This window comes from Grampus griseus (assembly GCF_964374135.1).
Source record: "Grampus griseus genome assembly, chromosome: 8".
In the NCBI taxonomy this organism is placed as follows: Eukaryota; Metazoa; Chordata; class Mammalia; order Artiodactyla; family Delphinidae; genus Grampus; species Grampus griseus.
The window spans coordinates 95,486,369-95,507,121 of NC_139002.1; the positions used below are offsets into that span (position 1 = coordinate 95,486,369).

A 20,753-nucleotide genomic window follows, 5' to 3' on the forward strand; every position below is an offset into this window, starting at 1 on the left:
CGATAAGGCCACACGTTGTCCCCCCGAGCCCCGTTATTTCCAGGCTAAAGAACCCCAGGGCACCTCATCATTTCTGCTGTGACACGGTTTTCCTGTCCCTTCGCTGTCCATAGCACATTTCTGAGTGTTTCCTCCAGGATCTGGCAGGGAGAGGTTTCCCCACAGACTTACTCACACCCACACAGCACCCACAAATCAGCCCCTCATGTGCAGGTCTCAAATTCTAGACCAGTGTTAGCAACTCTATTGTAAGATGCCTCGACCCTGATCAGTCAGGAGTGGCTGCCAGAGGCGGTGTGGAAAATCGGAGGCTTGGCCTGGGCTCAGTGGGGGAGGACAGTGTAATCTTGATTAGTGATGTCTGCCAAACAACTCAAGCTTGTGGAGGGATGGGTGTGGAAGGGACAGTATGGTGCCTGCTCTCCTCTCTTCATTGTCCCTCTTCAGGGTCTGGGAAGAGCCCATTCTATCTCAAAGGGCCTGTGCCAGCTTCCAGCCTCCCCTCCAGCTTTCCAGCCACTGGGAGACAGAGCAGTGGCCTAGAGCCCAGCGCTCCCCTGCTCTGCCACCTACCCCCTTCTGAGATGCGGCTGGAGCTCTGTGCCTGCTGTAAAGATTTGGTTTGCCCCTCCCCCCATTTCTCCCCTTCCCCCTTGCACTCACGCTGCTGTCCTCACCAGTCCTGGCCCATTGTGGGCTGGGTCCTTCCAGATTGTCCCTGTATCAGTCTGCCCTGGCAACTCCATAAATGATGTTATGAACTCGCTAGCGACTGGGCAACCCCAGGACCCAGGGGGCCGTGCAGCTTGCACCCCAGCACAGGTCTCTAGACCACCCACAAATTGGCTTCAACTTCCTGGCAGAGGCAGAGGGCTGGTGTGTGGTTGACCAAAAAAAAAAAAAATCAGGCTGGCTAGGCAGGGCTTAGGGTCAAATTGGGCAGCTGTGTGACTTCAGTCCAGGGGCGCCCCAGGCATCAGGGCCCCATCTGGTCCCCACTGCCCAGGAGAATCTGAGGCCTTCAAGGTAAGAAGAGCCGGGCATCGGGCACCACCCCCTCCGGGCCCCCGAGAAGAAAGGCTGGTCGTGGAGGAATACCTGGGGGAGGCGGGTTTGAGGGCAGATGTAAGACCCTCATCCCCAAGGGCTCTCCAGAAAGGGGCCAAGGAGCCCTGATCTGCCCCCACTGACCACGTTCTGGGGCCGGAAAGGGGAAGCAGGCGTCGCTGCTCTGTAGCATGAACGCAGGCTGGGAGCTATTGGCAAGGCTCCCAGCGGCCGTTCTCGGGGGCACGAGAAGGCAAAGGCCAGCGGCCACAGCCCCTAATAGGTGCAGATGGCAATTTGGGGGCTGCTGGGAGGCGGGGGGGGGGTAGGAAGTCTCTGTGCTGAGACTTCCTGAGCCCGACCTTGCACTTGGTCACATACCCCGCCCAGCACCGAAGGCCACCTTCCCTGCTTAGTGGCTGGGCACTGGGGCCCCTCCCCAGCCTCCCTTGTCCCCTCTCTCCTCTCCATGCCTAAGGGGCCCAGACAGGATCCCCCAAACCGGCCGAGGCCCAGCACCCCCATCTCCCTAGAAGCTCCCTCTTCCCCTCCCCGGTGGGTCCTATGTTGAAAGTCTATTTTGAAAACTCTAAGTGTTCCTTGCGGTAGGTAGCAGAGCTAATTTATCAAGTTTATTTCCTGTGAGCCTCCCTTTTTTATATTCTATATCAAGAGGAGTTTTTGTAATATAAAACAGGACGCCCACACTGATGGTTTTGCACTGATTTTTGTGACTGTTTCTTACAAAAAGAGAAAGGAACGAAGAATAAATAGTGACCGTGAGGAAAGGTGGTCTTGGTTTGGGGGCGGGGTGGGGAAGCTGGGCCGAGGCAGGAGGCTGGCAAGTGAACCGGGGAAGGGGCATTCTGGGTTCTCCCAAACCTTTAGGAGGGACAGAGCCAGGACGGCATCGTCCCAGCAGGCCCGCATTACCACCCCCGGGGACAAGGTCCTGCCACCCTCCCTCAGCTTGGCTGGCTCAGCCCCCGCGGACGCCCGGACTTCCCCCTGCCCTGCTAGCCTCCCGGGGGAAATCTATCCGCCACGCCCAGCGGTCATTAGGACAGCCCATCCACCGCTTGGCGGAATGCTAGCCAGGCCTCAGAAAGCATGGGTCAGCTCAGAGGACATGCCTTGGCTTGGGGGCACTGCCCACCAGCCAGTACCACTTCCCAAAGGCTGCCGTGGCTCTGGGCCTGCCTGGGGCTCGGCGGTCGGGGGCAGGATTCTGCACAGAGGCACAAACTTCAGCCTCGAGAGACGGAGGCCAGGGGAGGACGGCCCCTCCTTAGTGTCCAGCCTCCCTTCTGCTCGGCCGCGGTTACCAGCAGCACAGCCTTGGGCGCCCAACCCGCTGGACCTCTCTCCTCGGCTGTGTTAACAGCGGCGGTGCCGTGCTCCGCTGGGCACAGGCCGTGTCCCTGGACGTGTGGCTGCAGGCCACAGGGAGGGCAGCGAGGCCCAGTGCGGGCAGGGCCCGGACCCAGGACGCAGCAGCCAGAGCTGGGCTGCACCTAAGGACCAATAATCTCGCCCCCTAAACACTCTCTTCCAAGACGGGAAGCAAGTCTGGGGCTGGGGCTGCTTCTCTCCACATCTGTCCCCAGGACACGGGGGCTGCCACTCCCGGGGTGCCGGAGGGAAGGGGGGTGTCGGGTAAAGGCCTCACGGGGGGCACACAGGCTGCTGGGCCTGCAGGGGTCTTCATCTCTGAGGGAGCCGGCTGCCGGCCTCTTCCAGGCATCTGATGGGGGCTGGGCATGAGGGGAGGCGGCTTGCTGAAATATTTCTATTTTTTGCCCCTGCTGAGCTTGAAGGGCACCCAGTCCTACCCAGCCGGCCCCAGAGGCACCCCAGGCCAGAGGGCAGCACCCTGGGGAGGGGGGGAGGGGGGATAAGGGGGCTGAGCCAGGTGCACCTCGGACCCTGGAGGACATGCCAAGTGATGGAGACATGCTTCTCTCTCTTCCTCAACCACAAACCCCGTCACTTACAGGTGGCCGCCATCTGGGGTTACCCGGGTGTCCATCTGTCAGGGCCGGCCTGGGGCTGAGGCCCTTGGCAGCCTCTGGACCCAGGCCAGTTGGGAGAGGGGGCACCGAGGGGCCTTCAGGAGCTGCGTGGAGGCAGAGCAGCCAAGAGCGAGGCCCGAGGAGAGGCCGTGGCCGAGGACAAGGCCCTGCCACCTGCAGCCCACCTCACAGAAGGCGGAAGGGGAAGGCGCCAGGGGTCAAAGGCGGACCCCTGCCTGCCAGCCCGCAGCTGCGCTGTGTTTAGGGGGCAGAGGGTCCCCTACATGTGGAGAGCGCCCGCATGGAAGGGAAGGGGCCTGGGGTCAAATTCTAAGGTTTTCCAGGCATGGGCAGAAGCCAAGTTCAGCTGCTTGGGCACTAGACTGGCTGGGGGCCTGGGGGAGAGCAAGGAGGCGGTCCACAGCCTCTCAAGAAAGAAGGGTCTTGTGACAGAGGGGCAGGAGCCTGGCCTTGGCCGGATGCCTGTGACTCAGGCTCTGTCCTCGCGCATCTGTCCAGGGGATCCAGAGGCCGAGACACCCATGAACAGGAGGCGTCACTGTGGGGGGGGAAGGATGGGGTGCAGAGGCTCCATCCCTCCCCAAACCTGAGGGCCCAGGAGATCACAGCGTTCGGGGAGTGCCCAGGAGGAGAGGAAGGCGGCTACTCCTGCCTGCCTGGGGCAGGGTCCTTCCTGCCTTCCGGAACCAAAGGGAAACCGAGGTCCCCAGGCCTCCCTGCCCCAGAGGGGCCCCTGGCCCGGCGGGCGGCTACACTTTCTTGGGTTTTCGGCCGACTTGGTAATAGTAGTAAACGCTGATGGCGACAAAAAGGAGGCGGCTGGCCAGGAGCAGCAGGATCCCCAGGGACACGAGGCCTGTCTCGGCGAGCGTGGCAGTGACCACTGTGGGAGAGAGGCCGGGGGGGACACAGGTCAGAGGTGGGGATAGCCCTTACCCCAGCACGGGATGCCATGGGCCCCAGGGTGGCTGCCTGACTGACCCCCGCCCTGAGCTGGGGCATCCTATCAGCTGGCCAACCGTAGCAGGTATGGGGGGCGATCATGTGGGCAGAACTGGTTGTGTGTCATCACACCTGTGCTGGGTCCACAAGTGAGCAGTGGACTGTGGGTGCACGGGCGTGTATGCGGGAGGATACAGGCACCTATCAGCTGCGTGAGCACAGGTGTGCAGGTGTACAGGTCAACCCAGCCACACGAGTCCCTCCCCCTCGCACAGGTTTTCATCACTTCCCAGAAAACAAGTGGCAAGAGTTGGGAGGCCAGGGGCCAAGCTGCCCGCACCCTGTACCCCATCAGCTTCCCCATCACTGCCCACCTCAGGACTCACCCAAGAACTGGACCGAGAAGTAGCAGGCTTCGGTGAGCAGGGTCCATCGGATGATGACCTTCTCAGCCGTGTAGAGAGCATTCCACATGATCAGGGAGATGCCTGGGGTGGGGGACAAAGAGGGGAGCGGGGGGCAGAGTAGCCTGATCCCCCCGCCCCCTTGGGGGACGGGCAGGGGGCCTGGTCCTCCACCCTTTGACAAAGTAACCAGGATCCCGGACATGCCCTGCCCCCACTCCCACTGCTCAAATTAAAACTCCTCCGTCATCCAACCTGACCCATAACCCGTAACACTAGCTCTCCCATTGCGAGGCTGAAGGGCCTGAAGCTGCCCCAGTCCCCACCCCCCAACCCCACCCCAGAGCTACTGGCGGTGGCCCTTGAAGGTCAAGTAGAAGTGCAATTGGCACAAGGCTGGGGAAACTGTGTTGCGAAGCCGTGGAGGCCTTCTGAAACGGGGGCCTCAGGAGGTGCGGCTGGGGTCCGGGGCCCGCCGTGGGATGTGGGGGAGGGGGGTTTGGAAGAAAGGCTGGATGCACCCCACAGATGACCCTGAATATCAGAGACCGGAAGGAGCTGGGACTTCAGTCTGCGGGTAATAGGGAGCCACAGAATGTTTTGGAGAAGAGGAGGGACACCCCCAGTGCTGGGTTTTAAATGCTGTCATTTAGCTTCCTAACAGGCACTGCTGCGTGTGACTCAGGTTGGAGAGGAAACAGAAGTGGTTCAAATGGGCGGTCCAAGGGCGAGGGTTTTACAGACACTGTGTTGATTTTGCCTCCCCCTCCGGGCTGTGAGGCCCTGGAGGGCGGAGCCTGGGCCTCTTTCATTTCTCTACCCCAATGCCTAGGTGGTGCACTACACACAGCAGGCACTCAATAAGTGCTTTGTCCCAGATGATGCTGAGGACAGTCCCAATCCCCTGGGGACAGTCTACCAGTGGCCACAAGATGGCAGCACACACCCAGCAGAGACAGACTTGTTGGCTGAAGCGTGGGTTCTGAGAAGGGGAGCCCCTGCACAAAGAAGGCTCCCCATGTTCCCTCGGCCCCTATTTGTCCCTCGGCTGCCTATCACCTCCCCAGAGTCTGGCCCAGCAATACTCACTGAGGAGGGCGCCGCCATAGAGGCGGATGGGGGTCTTGCTGGTCACCTGCACTCCATCAAAGACTGCATCATAGAGCTGGTCAGGAAAGGTGAGGGCCTGCAGACAGCGGGCGGGAGGCTCAGGGTGAGGGGCTCACTGTGGAAACTTCCCCTGGACATCTCCTTCCTTTCCCCAGTAGCAGTCCAGGATCAGGACACTGACTGCCCCCGACCCCTCCCTACCAGGACAGAAGATCTGAGGTTCCAGTGACAAGGAGTTGGGACCACGGACCATGGGAGCTAGGATGCTCCAGGGCAGGGGAGGGGGCCAGGTCCCAGGGGCGAGGCAGGGACTCACCATGATGGCGATGCCAGAGAAGAGCACAGCAGAGACAAGCTGCCAGACCCTGGGGAGGCGTGGAGAGGAAGGTCAGAGCCACCCCAGGCCCCACAGAACCCTTCCCTCTCCAGCCAAGATGCCCAGCGATGGCTGGTCTGGGGGAGGGAATTTGACGGGATGGAACCAAAGACAAGACTACACAGGGACAAGCTGATGAGCCCCGCCCCCTAGCCCTGTCCCCCACCAAACTCGTGATGCTCACCTGAGGCCCAAAGGCTCCCGAACAGCAAACTTCATCTCATTGCCCAAGACCTGGCTGATCTGTGGACACAGAGGGGTCAGAGGCAACCAGGCTGAAGGCAGCTCTGCCTGCCCAGCCTACTCACCCCCTCCCAGAGGCCCCTGGATGCCCAGGTGGCTCTGCTTAGCCAAAGGGTCACCCAGGCTGGGAGGGTCACACTGAGGCACACCCTCTCTTCCTCCTCTTGACACCGGGGCTTATGGGAAGCTGAAAATACAGTGGCTGAGGATGAAAGCTCAGAGGTCCGCCAGATGTGGGCTTGAAGGCTGGCTCTGCCACTTATTGGTGGCAGAGTCCTTAACCTCTCTGAGTCTCAGTTTCCTCATCTGTAAAATGGGTTAATAACTGACCCTACATCTCCCAGGGTAAATAATGCTTATAAAGTAGCTGGTGCCATAAGAAGCAAGTAATAAGCACTCAGCTAATTCCAAGGATCCCTTTTCATTATTGCTACTATTCCTCCGACATATCCATTAGACTTCCAGAAAATATGAGCTAAATCTGGGGGCTCCCTGCAGCTGCAACGGGTCTCAGCTATTCTCCCCAAACAGTGGGCCAGATCTGCCTCCCCAAATTGGTGCTCGGAGGCAGACCCCCATGTGGCCGGTTCGAGGCCCCTCCTCCGCGCTCCGCCCACCTTGGAGCGGTGGACCTCCCCGTCGTCATCCTCCCCGCCCACGCCGAGGATCTTCCGGGTCTTCAGGCGGCTCACGAGGTCCGTCTGGCTGTGCTTCTTCATGAGGGGTGGGGGCTGCTTGGCTGCCATCTTGTCCTGGAGCCCGGCCTCTGTAGGAGGGCTGCAGGGAGACACCAGCCTCAGCCACGGGTCCTGCCCAGCTTCCAGATCTCAGAGGGCAGCCAGACCCCAGCCCAGGGCCTGGGGAGGCCTCCCCGTCAACCTGGGGCAGCAGGTGGACACTGGAGGAGGAATCTGAGGGTCCAGGTGCAGTACTGGGCTCCCTAACCACCCAACTGTGTGATTAAAAGGGTCAAGTCACTGCCCTCTCCTGGCCTCAGCTTCCTCATCTGTAAAACGCGTTAGGGCAGATGGTCCTAAGGCCTTCCCGCTCCGCCAGCCCGTCTGGCCTAAGTGGATGTGGCACACCCCAGACAACCAGGCCGGAGGGAGCCTTACAGACAGCCCTGGAGGAGGTATAGGCCCAGGACAAGGCATTCAGGCCTGGATAGACTGTACCCAAAGGTTCCTGGGGGCAGGGGGTAAACTGGGGCCTGGGTCAGCCTTGGCAGAAGAGGGAAGGGTCTACCCAAGCCTGGGTAGGGCTCCTGAGTTCTGGAGTCCAGGCCACCACTGAGCTTTCGCCCAGACAATTCCTCTGCCCAGCAAGCCCTCCCACCCACCCTCCCAGACAACCTCCCTCTAACCTGCCAGCGCTGAGAACAAGGGGAGGGGGTGACCCCAGGACCCAGCTGAGCCAGAGGAGGGATGGCCAGGAGAGTTGGCAGGGCTGTGGCAGCAGTTCGGGCCTTGCCCCTCCCTGCTCTCCCCTCACCCCCCCCCAGGTCTGCCCACGATCCTTGATGGCCCCCAACCTCCGGCCTCCCCCCAGCTCCACCTCAGACCAGCTCTTGAGCACCTACTGTGTGCCGGGCAGTGGAGACGCTGATGTGAGTTGAGTGGCCGTCCTCACCTTCAGTCAGCACAAAATCTATGTGGAGGAGACAACAGTGTAAACCACAGTGAAGTAAAGGTTTCCAGAAGCTGGCCCTGAGTGGGCTCCTGTGATCTTGCCGCCCTGCAAGATGGGTACTATTTACACCCATTCTACAGATGAGAAAACCAAGTTCAATGAGGCTCGATAGAAGACCAGGTTGAAAAATGGTAGTACCCCCACCTTATCACGTGCTGCACCAGTGCTGGGTGCCTCCCATATCCCTGCACCTCTTTCCCACCCACAGCTACTCTCCAGAAAGGCAGGAAAACCACCCCCGATAACAGACAAGGCTCAGAAGTTGCCTGTCCCTCAACCAGGGACCTGAGGTGGGCTTGCTGGACCCCCCCAACCAGGCATCAGACTCAGGTCTTTGTGTGGCCCCCGGCAAGTCTCACCCTCTCAGCCCCAGCCAGAGGCAGGGCACAGAAATGTCCCCAGGTCACCTCCAGTTTTCCAGCCTCTAAGACACTAAGACCCAGTGTCTTAGAACAAAATAAAGCACCCAGCAAATAAACATCAGAACAAAGAATCAAACGGTGGGGTGTTTGGATAACATGGCTTTACACTGGATGAACTGGGCAGGGAGCATACCAGCTCGAGTTTGGAAATAATGGCCAAGGTCATTACTGGAGGTCTTTAGTGAGTAACGTCCAGGTCCCACTGCCCTCCTAAGCCCCCTGGCCTAGCTCCTCACCTGTAAAACAGGGGCAGCTATGCTTTCCTCTCCCACGTATATACACCCCGGGGAATGGGAGGCGGCGGCTGGTGGTGACCAGGAAGGCAGCTCAATGAATGGCTGACGCTGGTCAGCGGGGCAGCCGCCTGGGGCAGCGAGGGTTTAACCAGGCTCCTGGGGTGGGGGGGGGGGGCGGGCACTGTCACAACACCTCAGCCGCTTGCTACCACCTTCTGGTGGATCCAGGTAGAAGCTATAATCAGCCTGGCGTCCCTCCCACTTGCCAGGTGGACCCGCGGGAGGCTGCCCCCAGGGAGCCAGCAAGCCATTGGCCCCTCACCCATGCCTCCATGAAGGAAGCCCCAGGCGGGCTGGTCGCCACCCTTCCTCTTCCGGCCTCCGCTCTGGCCTTCTATTTGTTAATTTGCATACAGTGAAATGAACCTTCTTTGGGGTCTGTAGTTATATGAATCTTAGCACATGTATAGATCTAGGCAACCACCGCCTCCAAATCAGGACCCAGGGCAGCTGCATCACCAGTCAGACCCTCCCCTCACCCCTAACCCCAGGCAACCGCCGATCTGTTGTCTGTCACTGTAGTTTTGTTTCTGTTTTTTCAAATGTGTTACATAAATGGAATCATGTAGTATATAACCGTGGACACTGGCTTCTTTCACTCAGCATCATGTCTTTGAGACTCATCCAGGCTGCTGTGTATATGGACGTTCCCTTCCTCTCGGCAGGAGAGTGGGAATCAATGTACCGGTACCTGGCGTCAACGTACCAGTTCGTTTACCCTGTCACTCACTGAAGGACGTCTGAGTTGTTTCAGAGTTTGACAATTATGAATAGAGCTGCTATAAACATTCATGTGCAGGTTTTGGTGTGACCATGAGTTTTCATTTCTCGAAGGTAAATACCTGGGCGTGGAATTATATTGAGTTATATGGTAAATCTACGTTTAACTCTAGAAGAAAGTGCCAGACTGCATTCCAGAGCAGTGAACCATTTCCGCTTCCCCACAATGCATAAGTGTTCCCTTACGCCCCATCCTCGCCAGCACCAGGTATGCTCAGACTTGACTTAACCCTTCATATAGGTCTCCATAGTGTTTTAACCCTTCTCACCCAGGCCAGCCAGGCTGCCTGACTCAGTCCTGCTGTGTCCCTTACTGCCTATGTTTAGTGGACAAGTCACACTGCTCTGAGCCTCGGTTTTCCCCATCTGTGAAATGGAGCTGTAATTCCCAGCTCCTCGAGATCCAGGGGCAAAAGGAGAAGCTTGGTCAAGAGCACACAGCACAGCACCTACACATTTAAATGAAAGGACTGCATTTAGTGAGGACGTGCTGTGAGCCATGTAGAGGTGGTGGGACTGGGTCCCTGCCCTTAAGTAGCTTGCAGCCTGAGTGGGGACAGGGAAGCTGATCTGTCAGGCACGAATCAGGGCCAGTTGCTTCTCTGAGCCCGTCTTCTCATCTGTGAAATGGAAACAACAATCCTTACGTTGTCCCTAGGCCTGGTCAAAGCAGAAACAAAATAACGGACAGCAAGTATTTTATAAAGTACCAGCTAACTGCTAAAGCCAGAAGAGCTTAGCTGCAGAAGCCACACTCTCTGAGTTCAAATCCCAGGGCTACCACTTCTTAGCTGTGTGCCTGTGGGCAGGTCACTTACACTCTCTGTGCCTCAGTCACCCCATCCATAGTTGGGGAAGCAAAGGGTCTTCCCTCACAGGGATGCTGTGAGAATATAAGATGTGACCTCCGTGAAGGGCGTAAGGTAGTGCCTGGCCTGTACCAAGTGCTTGGTTGAGATGGGCACTTAGACACAGACACCCCCTCCTCCCCACGTCCCCCATGGAGCAGGGGCTCTGGGGTGGAGGCCAGGAAGCATCAGGAGAGGGGCCTAACTAGCATTTCCTAACGTCTCCACCCCTTGGGCAGAGCCCCCAGACCTCAATCCCATGGCGTAAGGCTGACACTCGGGCCACAGCACCGCAGGCCTGGGCTGTGTCAGCGACCCCTGCTCAGAGGGTCGGCTGCCTTCCTCTGCCCAGTGGTCCCTCCCCACCAACACAGACACAGGGCTCCCCTCGGCACCACAGGCCCAGGGCTGGTACAGAAGGGGGGCTACAGGGCAGGGTCCTGGGCTCCATTTGACTTCCGGTATCACTCCGGCACAGCCATCAGGTACCTGGGCTGGTGGGACCCACTGCGGCCGTACACAGAGCCCAGAGCCCAAAGCCCAGCCGCAAGCTCACCACCAACAAAGGGCCCTACAGCCTCCCAGGGAAAGTGGGATCTTAAACGTCATGTCCAGGGAGCAGGGTCCCCAGCACCTGGCCCTATAGAGTTAAGTGCTCTGAGCCCTGAGTCCCATTGCTCCTTCATCCGCAGGACTGGACCCCACCTGGAGAGGGCAGGCGGGCAGCTGCCACACTCACACACTCACATACACACACACACGCACGTGTGCGCACAGCAGCCCCTAAGTACCCCACCGCCGAGACACACCACACACCCCCTCTGATCTGCCCGTGAACTTTCCTCCCTTTCAAGGTCACTCCAGGTAGGACTGGCCCCATTGTAACCTAAGAGAGGACAGAGGACAGTTCCCCCACTCCCTCCTTGTACCCCAGCTGAACTGGCTTTGGGACAGCCAGACCTGGGTTCAAATCCTGGTTCTGTAGGACACCGCAGCTCTCCCAGCCTCAGTTGCTGCCCCAGTGCAATGGGGCTGATGAGAAGGCCCACTCTGCAGAAGGGCTGGAGGAGATATAACAGGCGATACCTTGTGGCAGAGTGCCCTGCCCGGACCCAGGCAGGGCCCCACTCCTTCTCCTTCCCTCTCCTCACTCAGCCATGCACAGTGGAAAAAGCCTGCCTGTTACAGCCGTCATGCTTCCTTTCCCAGGCCCCTGTGCCTCCTGAAGGGCCCCCAGGGCTCCCCGGGGGCCAGGCTGGTGCCAGGCTGCCCAAGGCTAGGGGAAGGGCTGGGAGGAGGGCTGCCCTTGCTCCTAGATGCTCACTTGGGAGGCCCTGCCAGGTAAGGAGAAGGGAAAATGTGGATAGCAGCCCCCAGACCCCGTGTTCGCGATCCTCTGCATTCTGCCCCTGGCCAGCCTCTCTGACCTCAATTCCCAATGAACTGGGAAATCACTGTCCTTCGAGCAGGTGTTCTCCCTTCTGAACCACTGCCTTCCACTCCCTCCATCCCGATGCCCCCCGTTCCTCAGGGTCTTTGCATGCCCCCTCCTCCAGGGAGCCTCCCCAGGGCACAGTGCCCCTCCCCTCTCTGGACCCTCAGTGGCAGCCAGGGCCACTTCCGGACCATCCTCATCATCATTTCAGGGCCAGGCATTTCAGGGCTCCCCGAGACCCAGTGATCTGAAGGCAGGGCTGGTATCGTGCCCACCCGAGAACCTCCCTGCTGGCCCCGCTGGGACACAGAGGCACTTCGGCAGCAGAGGCGAATGAGGGACGGTCAGGCCAAGGCAAGCAGGTCTCCCTAACTCTACCCACAACACTCAGGATCACACTCAGTTAGACCTGGCAGGGCCCAAGGGGAGGCTCTGCTCCACACACACGCTGGACACGCTGGACAGGCCAGAGAGCTGAGGCCCAGAGCGGACAAGCTCTGCCCCAGGCCACACGTGAGCTGGTGACACAGGAGAGCCGGGAAGGAGCTTTGTGGTCAGGCAGAGCTGGGTTCCAATTTGGTGCCTCCTCTGGCCAGGTGACCGTGCACAAGCAGGTCAGGGGGTGCTGAAGACTCCAGGAGAGTTGATGGGGTTTTCCCTGGCATCTGGGGTGCCCAGGAAATGACTGGAGGTTGGGTGAGAACGTTGGGCGAGACCCCACTACCACCTCAGAGAGCTGCAGCCATCCCTAGGTGAGTGCCACGGGGCAGGGGTTACTGATGGTTTTGTTCACCTGGCCTGGACAGCTCCAGGCATGGGAGGAGCTCAACAAAAATTTGGGACAAAGTAAAGTTGGGGGAAGGGTTTCGAGGCCCCCTGCTAGATGAGATCTGACCCCGTGTAGCCCCTTCCTCCTTCCTCATCTGAGGCCAGAAAAGAACATCCCCAAAGAGCTCCTAGCGGCGGCGGCAAGACAGAAGGGGCCGTGATGGCACAGAGGCCAAGCAGAGCCTCGAGATCGGACCAGGAAGGGAAGGGCTCATGGGGGGACGGGAGGAGTGTTACAAGTGTCAGGGGAGGGGCGGGGGCGGGCATATACTTAATGATGAGGCAAACTTGGACTCAAACCCCCAACTCCTACTCTTAATTGCTCTGTGACCTCAGGAAAGTTACTTAACCTCTCTGAGCCTCCATTTCCTCATGTGTGAAACCACACGACGACTTCTTAGCTCACAGGGTTGTGATCAGACGGACTGAGAAAAGGCAGTGGAGGGGCCTGGTCCCTGGTATGCACTCCCCAAAGGACAGTAATTAACAATATTAAAGGGGTGGCTGTCCAGGCGCTGCCCTGGCAGCAGATCCGATGGGGCTGAGACATCTTTCCCATGCCAGTCCTGTAGGACCTCTCCCAACCCCCTTGTAGCCTTCCCAGAAAGCCTGGTTTCCATAGAAACAGATGGACTGCAGAGCTGTCCCCTTCACGGAGAATGTGCCACCACGAGGGCTGGCTTAAGAGGCGCTGGGGGAGAGGAAGCGGCCTGGGGCCCAGAGCACCCACCAGCCGCCGACCCTCCGGTGATTCGGGGGGGAGTCATTGCTGTTGAGTGTCAGAGCCAAGAGCCACTACCTTTGCAAACAAGACCCTCTGCTGGAGGGGCAGCATACCTGTCCCTCCCCATCCGGTAAGGAGAAATGCCCCCAAAACATCCTCCCAAGGGAAGGAGGCAGGGGACCAGTACTTCTAGACCAGGAATTCCATGTAACCCCCACAGCCCTATGAGAACAGCTGTACTATGACTCCCATTTTAGAGATGAGGAAACTAAGGCCCAAGGGACTTACGTATGTGTCTCTTGGGGGTAAGTGGCAGAGCTGAAATTCAAACTAAGCTAACTGTGCCTAACTGGATATTCAGATAGAAGCTGGTGTACGTGCACGCGTGTGCATGAGCACACACGTACATGTGCGTGGGGTAGGGGTGTGGTGTGGTGAACACGACATCCAAAAAGACTCAGCTCTAAGCCATCTTCCCCATCACATCTCCCCGTGAAAGTCCCTGGCAGGTTGCCAGCATCTGAACCCCTCCCTGGAGTCCAGCCTCCTTTGGATTAAGGCCCTGTGACTCCAGCAGGACCTGGGAAGGGCTACAAAGGAGACCCATTGTTCGGTTATCACGTTGGTGCAAAATAGCTGGAAATGGGGTCTGGGACAGGCGAGTGGGGGCAGTGAGAGACAGAGCCTCCCGGCCCTGGGCAGAGGGAAGGGGAGGTAGGGAGAGACCCAGCAAGGGGACCATGGGGGCTGGAGGGTCCACATCATCCTTCCTGTGGTCCCTTCCTGGGGCAGCCCATCAGCCCCCTGGGCGAGATGCGATCTAAAGAACCCAGCCCAGAACCCTCCACCTCAGGCGGAGTGAATCTCAAACCTCAAGGATCCAGATCTCTGGGTTCTGCATCATTAGTCCTGTGTCTTTGGGCAGATTAACTTCCTGGAGCCTCCGTTTCTTCACTGTAAACGGGGTGACAATGCCTGACTTACTAGGTTGTCAGCAGGGTTGGACTAAACTAGGAAGTCACACAGCTGCTTCACCGACATTATTATCACAGTGGCCTCTGGGGTGCAGGTTTTGCTGGTGGGCGTTTCCTCAGGGTACACGGGCTAAGGGAAGAAGCTGAGGAGAGGCTGCCACGTGGCAGGGCTTCCTTGCAGTGTATCCCTCGAGAGCAGAGTGCAATTATTCTAAAGGCCAGGCTGCCTTAGGCAGCCTTGTCTCTCAAGTCGCCGGTGAGCCAGTGGAAGGCGGGGCTGCATCACCCATCTCTCTCTGTACCAGCATCACCACCGGGCTCAGGGCTCTGTGTCAAGGGCAAGGATGACAGAGTAGAACTGGCGGGGGAGAAGAACACGATGCGAATCCTGCTGGCGTACAAACCAGTCCCCGTGACAAAGCTCTGTAGTCAAGAAAGGGATTCCACACCCCATTTCCAAGAACTCCAGGAACACAGGAGCTGGCAATGGAGGGTTTGACTGAAGCTGGAAGGCTGAGCCCTGAGTCACTGGGCTGGGAGACAAGACAGCTGAGGTCACCAACAGATTCTGCCATCACAGGTAAGCCAGGGCCGGGCTCTGGGACTCAGCTTCCTCGCCTGAAAAACGGAAGTGTGGTCTCCAGGACCCCTCCTGGCTGTGATATTCCGGATCTGGCTTCCAAACCTTGTCACTCACCAGCCGCACTCCAGCTCCAGCAAAGACCCCAGCACAAGCTGCCCTGCCCCCAAGTCCTAGCACCTCTCTCACCGGCTCTGGAAACACACGTTTTGCTATTTCTCTACCAGTTCTCTTTCTTTCGAAGCTGCCTAATTTCCAGAAGGACAGAGGAAAGCCCACATTTTCATCACAAATATCTCCAAGCCCTCAGGAACAGAAAAAATAAACATTCCCTGCTGTGCTGGAGAGGGTGAGAGGGCAGGGCAGGACAAGGGGTAAGAAGGAGGGGACATCCCTGGGGGCCTCACCCTCTGAAACTGCTGTGTGGGCAAGGGGGTGTCCAGGCCTCGGATGGCCATCCACTGCCACACAGAAGTCACCGAGAGGGGCTTCTCTGTCCCTACTGCCACTCACAAAGGGCAGAACACATGGAGAATTCCTGTCCTTTCCAAACCAGGAGTGGGCCAGCCTCCCCCTCAGCCCAATGACCACATCAGGGCCCTCAGAGGCAGCTGGTGCTTCCAGATCCCATGGGGCCAGAGCTCTTGTGAAAAGGCGGTGGCCATAACCCTCTCCCCTCCCACTCCTTCCACTTCCCCCACCCCTGTAGATGCTCAGAAACTTGGAGAGCAGGAGAGAAGGGCGGGAAGGGAGTTTCCGTGAAGAGATGTCCCACTATTTTGAGCCAACTTTTTCATAAGCAAGTAGTTATTTGCCCTTTGGGTGGGTTGGGGGAGGCAAGCAGAAGGATCCCTGTACTTTTCCCAGTACCCTGATGGGCCAGAACCACAGTCCAGAACTAACCATCTCCCCCAGGGTTTGGGGGGCTCTGGCATGACTCAAAAGGCCTGTGCTGATATCCTGGCTCCACCACTTATTAGCTGCATGGCCTTGGGCCAGTGATACTACCTCTCTGGGCCTCAGTTTCCTCATCTGTTAAATGGGTATAATAATGACACCCATCTCCCACTGATGAGAAGATGCACAAAAAACTCCTAAAACAGTTCCTGTTTATAGTGAACGCTCAAAAATAATGTTGCTCTTATTTTCAGACAAGGAAATTCAACTTCTTTGCCTCAGTTTCCCCCTTGACCATACCAACTTCAGAACAGGTCCCCTTGTAGAAGCCACATGTGGATACAGAGTGGGGTGCTTACAAGGCAGTGGCCACAGGAAGGAAATGGGAAGAGAGAGAACTAGGGTCACTCTGGCTCAGGAGGAAGATGCTGCCCTGAGTGTACTGACAACAGGTGGGCAAGGGGAACCTGGGAAGGGGGCTGGCAACAGCCTACAGAATATGGAGCCCCTTGGGGTACTAAGCCTGGGTGGCTCCCCTCCATATCCCCAGCACTTGGCCAGGCCTGGCCTTCGGAGGGGCACAACCATTGTTGTGAATTAATGGTTGAGATGCAGGGTGAAGGGAAAATTATTACGGGCTAGGCGTCAGAACATTAGGCACCCCACCCTGCGGCTGCCACTCCTGGGCAGCTTGCCCTGGGGTTACTTATGCTATCTCTGAGCATCACTGCCCTCATCTGTGAAATGGGGAGGCTTATCCCCTCTCAGCCAGCCTTGTCTCCTATCTCTTCCCCACCCGCTCACTCTACCCTAGCTACACTGGCTCCTTACAGTTCCTCAAATACAGCGGGCACATTCCAGCCTCAGGGCCTTTGCACAGGCTGTTCTCTACCAGATCTTTAGTCCCTGAAGCTATCCCCACAGCTCACTCCCTCAAAACTTTAGCTGTAAGTCACCTCCTCAGGGAGACCTCCCTGACCACCCTACTTAAAATGGCGACCTCACCCCTGGCCTCAACACCCCCCCACACTCAACTTTTCCCCCTCATCTCCCAATATACTATATAATTTGCTTATTTACTTTATTAGTTATTTGCCCCTCCCCCACTGTGTCAGCTCCAGAAGGGCAAGAATCTTTTAATTTCGTTCACAGCTGTCTCTCAGGGCCTAGAACTGTATCTGGCACTCTGTTCATTAAGTCATTTTTGGCCCAGCTCTCACAAACATTTTGTCCAATAAATGAAAGAAAGTAAAGAGCAGTTCAGCGCTGTGTGAGTATCACAGGTCACTGTCAATTCCACTGTTCCTCCCACCCCCAACCCCTGGACTGGCAGGCCCTTCCTCCAGCAGACACAGAGGGGGGCTACCATAAGATTCTGGGGGAGGGGAGGCAGTTGAGTGTGGGGTTGGAGAACTTGGGGTGCGGGTGGTGGGCCTGAGCTGTGGATTCAGGAGGTACTGACGGCCAAACATGGGTGGAGGGCTTTGGGCCTCAGCCCTCCACTCCAAATTTAGGGCAAATTAAGCTGACAGCATGTGGGCAGAAAAGGAGAAGTCAGGTCGGCTGGTTCCCAAGACAATGGGGCCGGGAGGGCACCTTGGGGGACAGAGGGCCCCTTTTACAGATGGGATAACAGAGGCCTGGAGAATACGTAGTCTTATTTACTAACAACCCAACGAGAAAAATCTTTGCTCCCCCTGGGCTAAGTGTGAGGCCCGGCTAAAAAAATGGACTCTGCCTCCCCCTGGCTCTCCAACAACCCTCTCACCTCCCTCCCCACCCCCTCCCCCATCCCTATGTCCCTGGCACTGCGAGCCGGAGGAAGACAGGGCGTCGGCTCCCTCTCCACAGACCACCAAGACTGGAGGTCCAAGAGGCCTCTCAGTTGGGGTGGGCATCCCTGCAGCCCCGGTGCCTTCTCCCCGCAGGGCAGCCCCACCGGGAAAAGTTTGTCTGAAGGAAATCAACCAGGAAGTGCGGGGCGGTGGGGCGGCGAGGCGGCCTCGGCCGTCGACGCTGGGCTCTGGGCTACAGAGACGCCTCGGGGTTCAGGCCTCTACCCTCCACCCGGCTCCCGCCCCCGCCGCCTCCGCTCCCGCGTAGAAATCCGCTCCCTCCGGGGCCTCGAGGAGGCGGCGGGAGCCCGGGACGGGGTAGGGGCGGGGGAGGGCGGAGCGAGAGGACGCCGAGCTAGTGCCCAACCGTGATAGGGGCGTCGCGGGTGGGCGAGGCGGCCTGGCGGTTCCCCTACGGACCCCCGGAGTGGGTACGAGCATACCGCCCAAGGCGGGCAGTCCCAGGCTATTCAGCGCCAGGACAGTGGGACCACGCTGCCCCCGTCCGCTGAGCCCGTCCGCCGAGCGCGCGACTTGGGAGAGAGTGGCGAGCGTCGGTCTCCACCTGTCCTTCCCCTAACCTCCTCCCAACAACTGGGGCTTAGGCTCGGCTTCCGATTCTGCTCCCCCCACCCCTGGAGACTGGGGTCTCCCGGTCTTGCTCCTCCCCCCTCCAATGTGTCCTTTATCTCCCAGCTCCAGATACCCACCCACTTTCATAGAGGGCTGGGGGCTCCAGGCGGGAGCTCCTGGCTGTCGGACGCCTCCGGTGCTCTGGCCCAGCACTCCAGCCCCCACGGCCCCCCGAACCAGAAGGTCGAGCCAGACTTATGGGCAGCGGGAACCCCGCCACCTCCAACCTCGACCCAGCAGGGGGCGAGGAAGGGGACTCGCAAGTTTGTGCCGCACACACCCCAGACCCGGGAACAATGGAGGGAGGACGGAGACAGGGATGGAGGGGGGAGGGGACAGAGAACCGAGCGCGGGGACCGAGTCAGACCCCAGGGAGGGAGAAAATGCTTTCCGCTCGGTTTCTCCCTCGCTCCGAAGCGGAGAGCGCGAGCCCAAGAGGCGGAGGCGGAGGGCGGAATAAACCGTCGTAGAGGGAGGAGACGGCGGAGGGAGGAAGCCGAGGGAGAGAGGGAAACCGAGTCAGAGGAAAGGGAGCAAGCGGAGAGCGCGAAGGAGAGGACCTGAAGGGACTGCGGGACGGCGCCCGGGAGAACCGCGGAGGGGGGAATCCCTGGAGTCCCGGCAGAACCCTCCGGCGCCAAGAGGTGCTGGGGCGCCCGGCTCGCGCGCACGGGGTCCTCTCTGTCCTCGGCGGTCCCTGCGACCGCAGGAGCCCCAATGGGCTGCGCTGCGCAGGCACCGGCCAGCTGGCGGCGGGAAGGGAAAGTGCTAGGCTCCGAAGCGGCGGCGGGGAGCAGAACTTACGTTCCTAGCGCCTACTGGCGCCGGCGCTGCGCGGAGCTGGCGTGCCAGGGGGACTCTCGGGCCCTCGGTCGACTCACATCGCGCCGCCCGCGCCGGGCAGGGCAGGGCCGGCTGGACTACGCGCGGCGCCCAGCGCGGCGGGGCTTTGCCCGAGTCTGGCGGCCCGAGCTGGTCCCTCCTCTCAGTTCCGTGCACAAGCCAATGGCGCGCCGTCCCCTCCCACGCGCCGCGCTGCCTAGCCCCCGAGGGTGGCCGCCGGGGCGGGCGGGAGAGAAGGGTTGGGGGAACTGGGCTCCCGGGCTCCCCAGCTGAGGCTTTCCCGGAGATCTCCTGCTGGGGGCGCGCTCACGCCCGGGGGGGAAGGCGGTTGGGAATCCGAACAGAGGGCCCGCGCCGCCCAGGGAGACTTTCGTGGCAAATTCTCCAGACTGCGCCCCTTTCGTGAGACTATCAACACCCTCGTAGGTTGGCAAGCCACCTTGTCTTAAATATCCCTGGGGTATCGCCTGGGGCCTAGGCCAGTGTCTAAAACAGAAAGGAATGCTTTGGCTGGTAGATACCCAAGTGTGTAATAACACAGTTACACAGCAATGGTCCCCGTCTGCTGAGCGCCTGCTCCGTGCCAGGCACCGTGTGCTGAAGGAATTACAAGTGTTAACTCGTGATTCTCACAACTACCTGTATGAGGCCGGGATGATTGATCCCATTTTACAGACGGTGGTTGTTAATGTTTGCTTTCATTTAGTCTTCTGGCTTCCAGCCTAGGCTCACCGTTTCTAGTCCTCCCTTGCTTGGTGTGACTTTGTCAAGTAACATGACACCATCAACACCCCCCCTCCACACACACACACACACACACACACACACACACACACACACACGCACCTTCATCCTCCATCCTAAAATCCAGCCTCAGCTAAGTTGCTACAAATTTGCACTGTCAAGGCACAAAGATCTTAGCTGGGGCTCATTGGCACGTGGGGGAGGGAGGAGGCACAGTGGCAAGACCTTTTGTGTCCGCACATCCTGTGGAGGGCAAGGGGGGTAAGAATGGAGTTTGGGGGTCCTGGAGGCTCTCTGGGAGCCTTTCAGCCTAAAACAACTAGATTCCTACAGCAATCCCCCCCACACAAGATTCTGAGCTCATTTCAATCCTTTGTGACTAGTAATGTGTTTCCCCACCCCAACTCCCACCAACCTCCTTCCTAGAAAAGAACACCTGCATCTCTTTATCTTTGCTGATGGTCACAATGGGAGGGGGCTGGAGGAAAGAGGAAGGCGAGGTTGACGACAAGCTCCATTTCACAAGATAAGCAAAGGGGGCAGAGAAAGGTGAGTGGTTCCCCAGGCTTCTACCCGTACCTTAAGAGTTGATCAAGCAGGCTCTGGAAGCAGACTGCCCAGGTCCAAATCCTGGCTCAGCCTTTTGGACACTGTGTGGCCATGGGTAAGTAACAACCTCTAGGTGTCTGGTTTTCTCGGTGTGCAAACTGGGGGCAGCCAATAGTAGGAGCACCTATGGTTGTGGAGATTTAAATGGCAGCAGTTCACGCTTATTGGGCGCTGACTGTACCAGGTGCTCAGGGCTGGCGTGCCAGGCAGGCTCCCATTGCCCTCCCCGAAGCTGTGACTGGGCAGGAGAGGCTATGCCCTTCACACAGAAGTAAACAGGAAGTGCCTGGCTCATAGTAAGCACCCGGTGACGGTTAGCTGTCTGATTACCAAGGTAACAACTCTGATCCGGAGGCAGTGCTGTGGCCCACAGTGCCACCATCCCTGCTCCCAGCCAGTGACGGCCAACAATGAATGAATGAGTGAATGAATATGACTGCAGATCAGGCTTGTTCCTAGCT

The 20,753-nt window shown here is 58.7% G+C and overlaps 1 protein-coding gene across 1 annotated transcript; it reads right to left on the minus strand.

The window, feature by feature from the left end:
- Positions 1-1,755: 1,755 nt before the first annotated feature.
- Positions 1,756-19,070, minus strand: TP53I11 (tumor protein p53 inducible protein 11). Its single transcript, XM_082659250.1, has 8 exons — positions 18,901-19,070; positions 7,735-7,802; positions 6,773-6,932; positions 6,097-6,155; positions 5,853-5,901; positions 5,516-5,612; positions 4,409-4,510; positions 1,756-3,963 (listed from the first exon to the last, which is right to left on the minus strand). Exons 3-8 carry the CDS (start codon positions 6,899-6,901, stop codon positions 3,830-3,832), a joined length of 570 nt encoding a protein of 189 aa, XP_082515376.1. The 5' UTR covers positions 6,902-6,932; positions 7,735-7,802; positions 18,901-19,070; the 3' UTR covers positions 1,756-3,829.
- Positions 19,071-20,753: the final 1,683 nt, after the last annotated feature.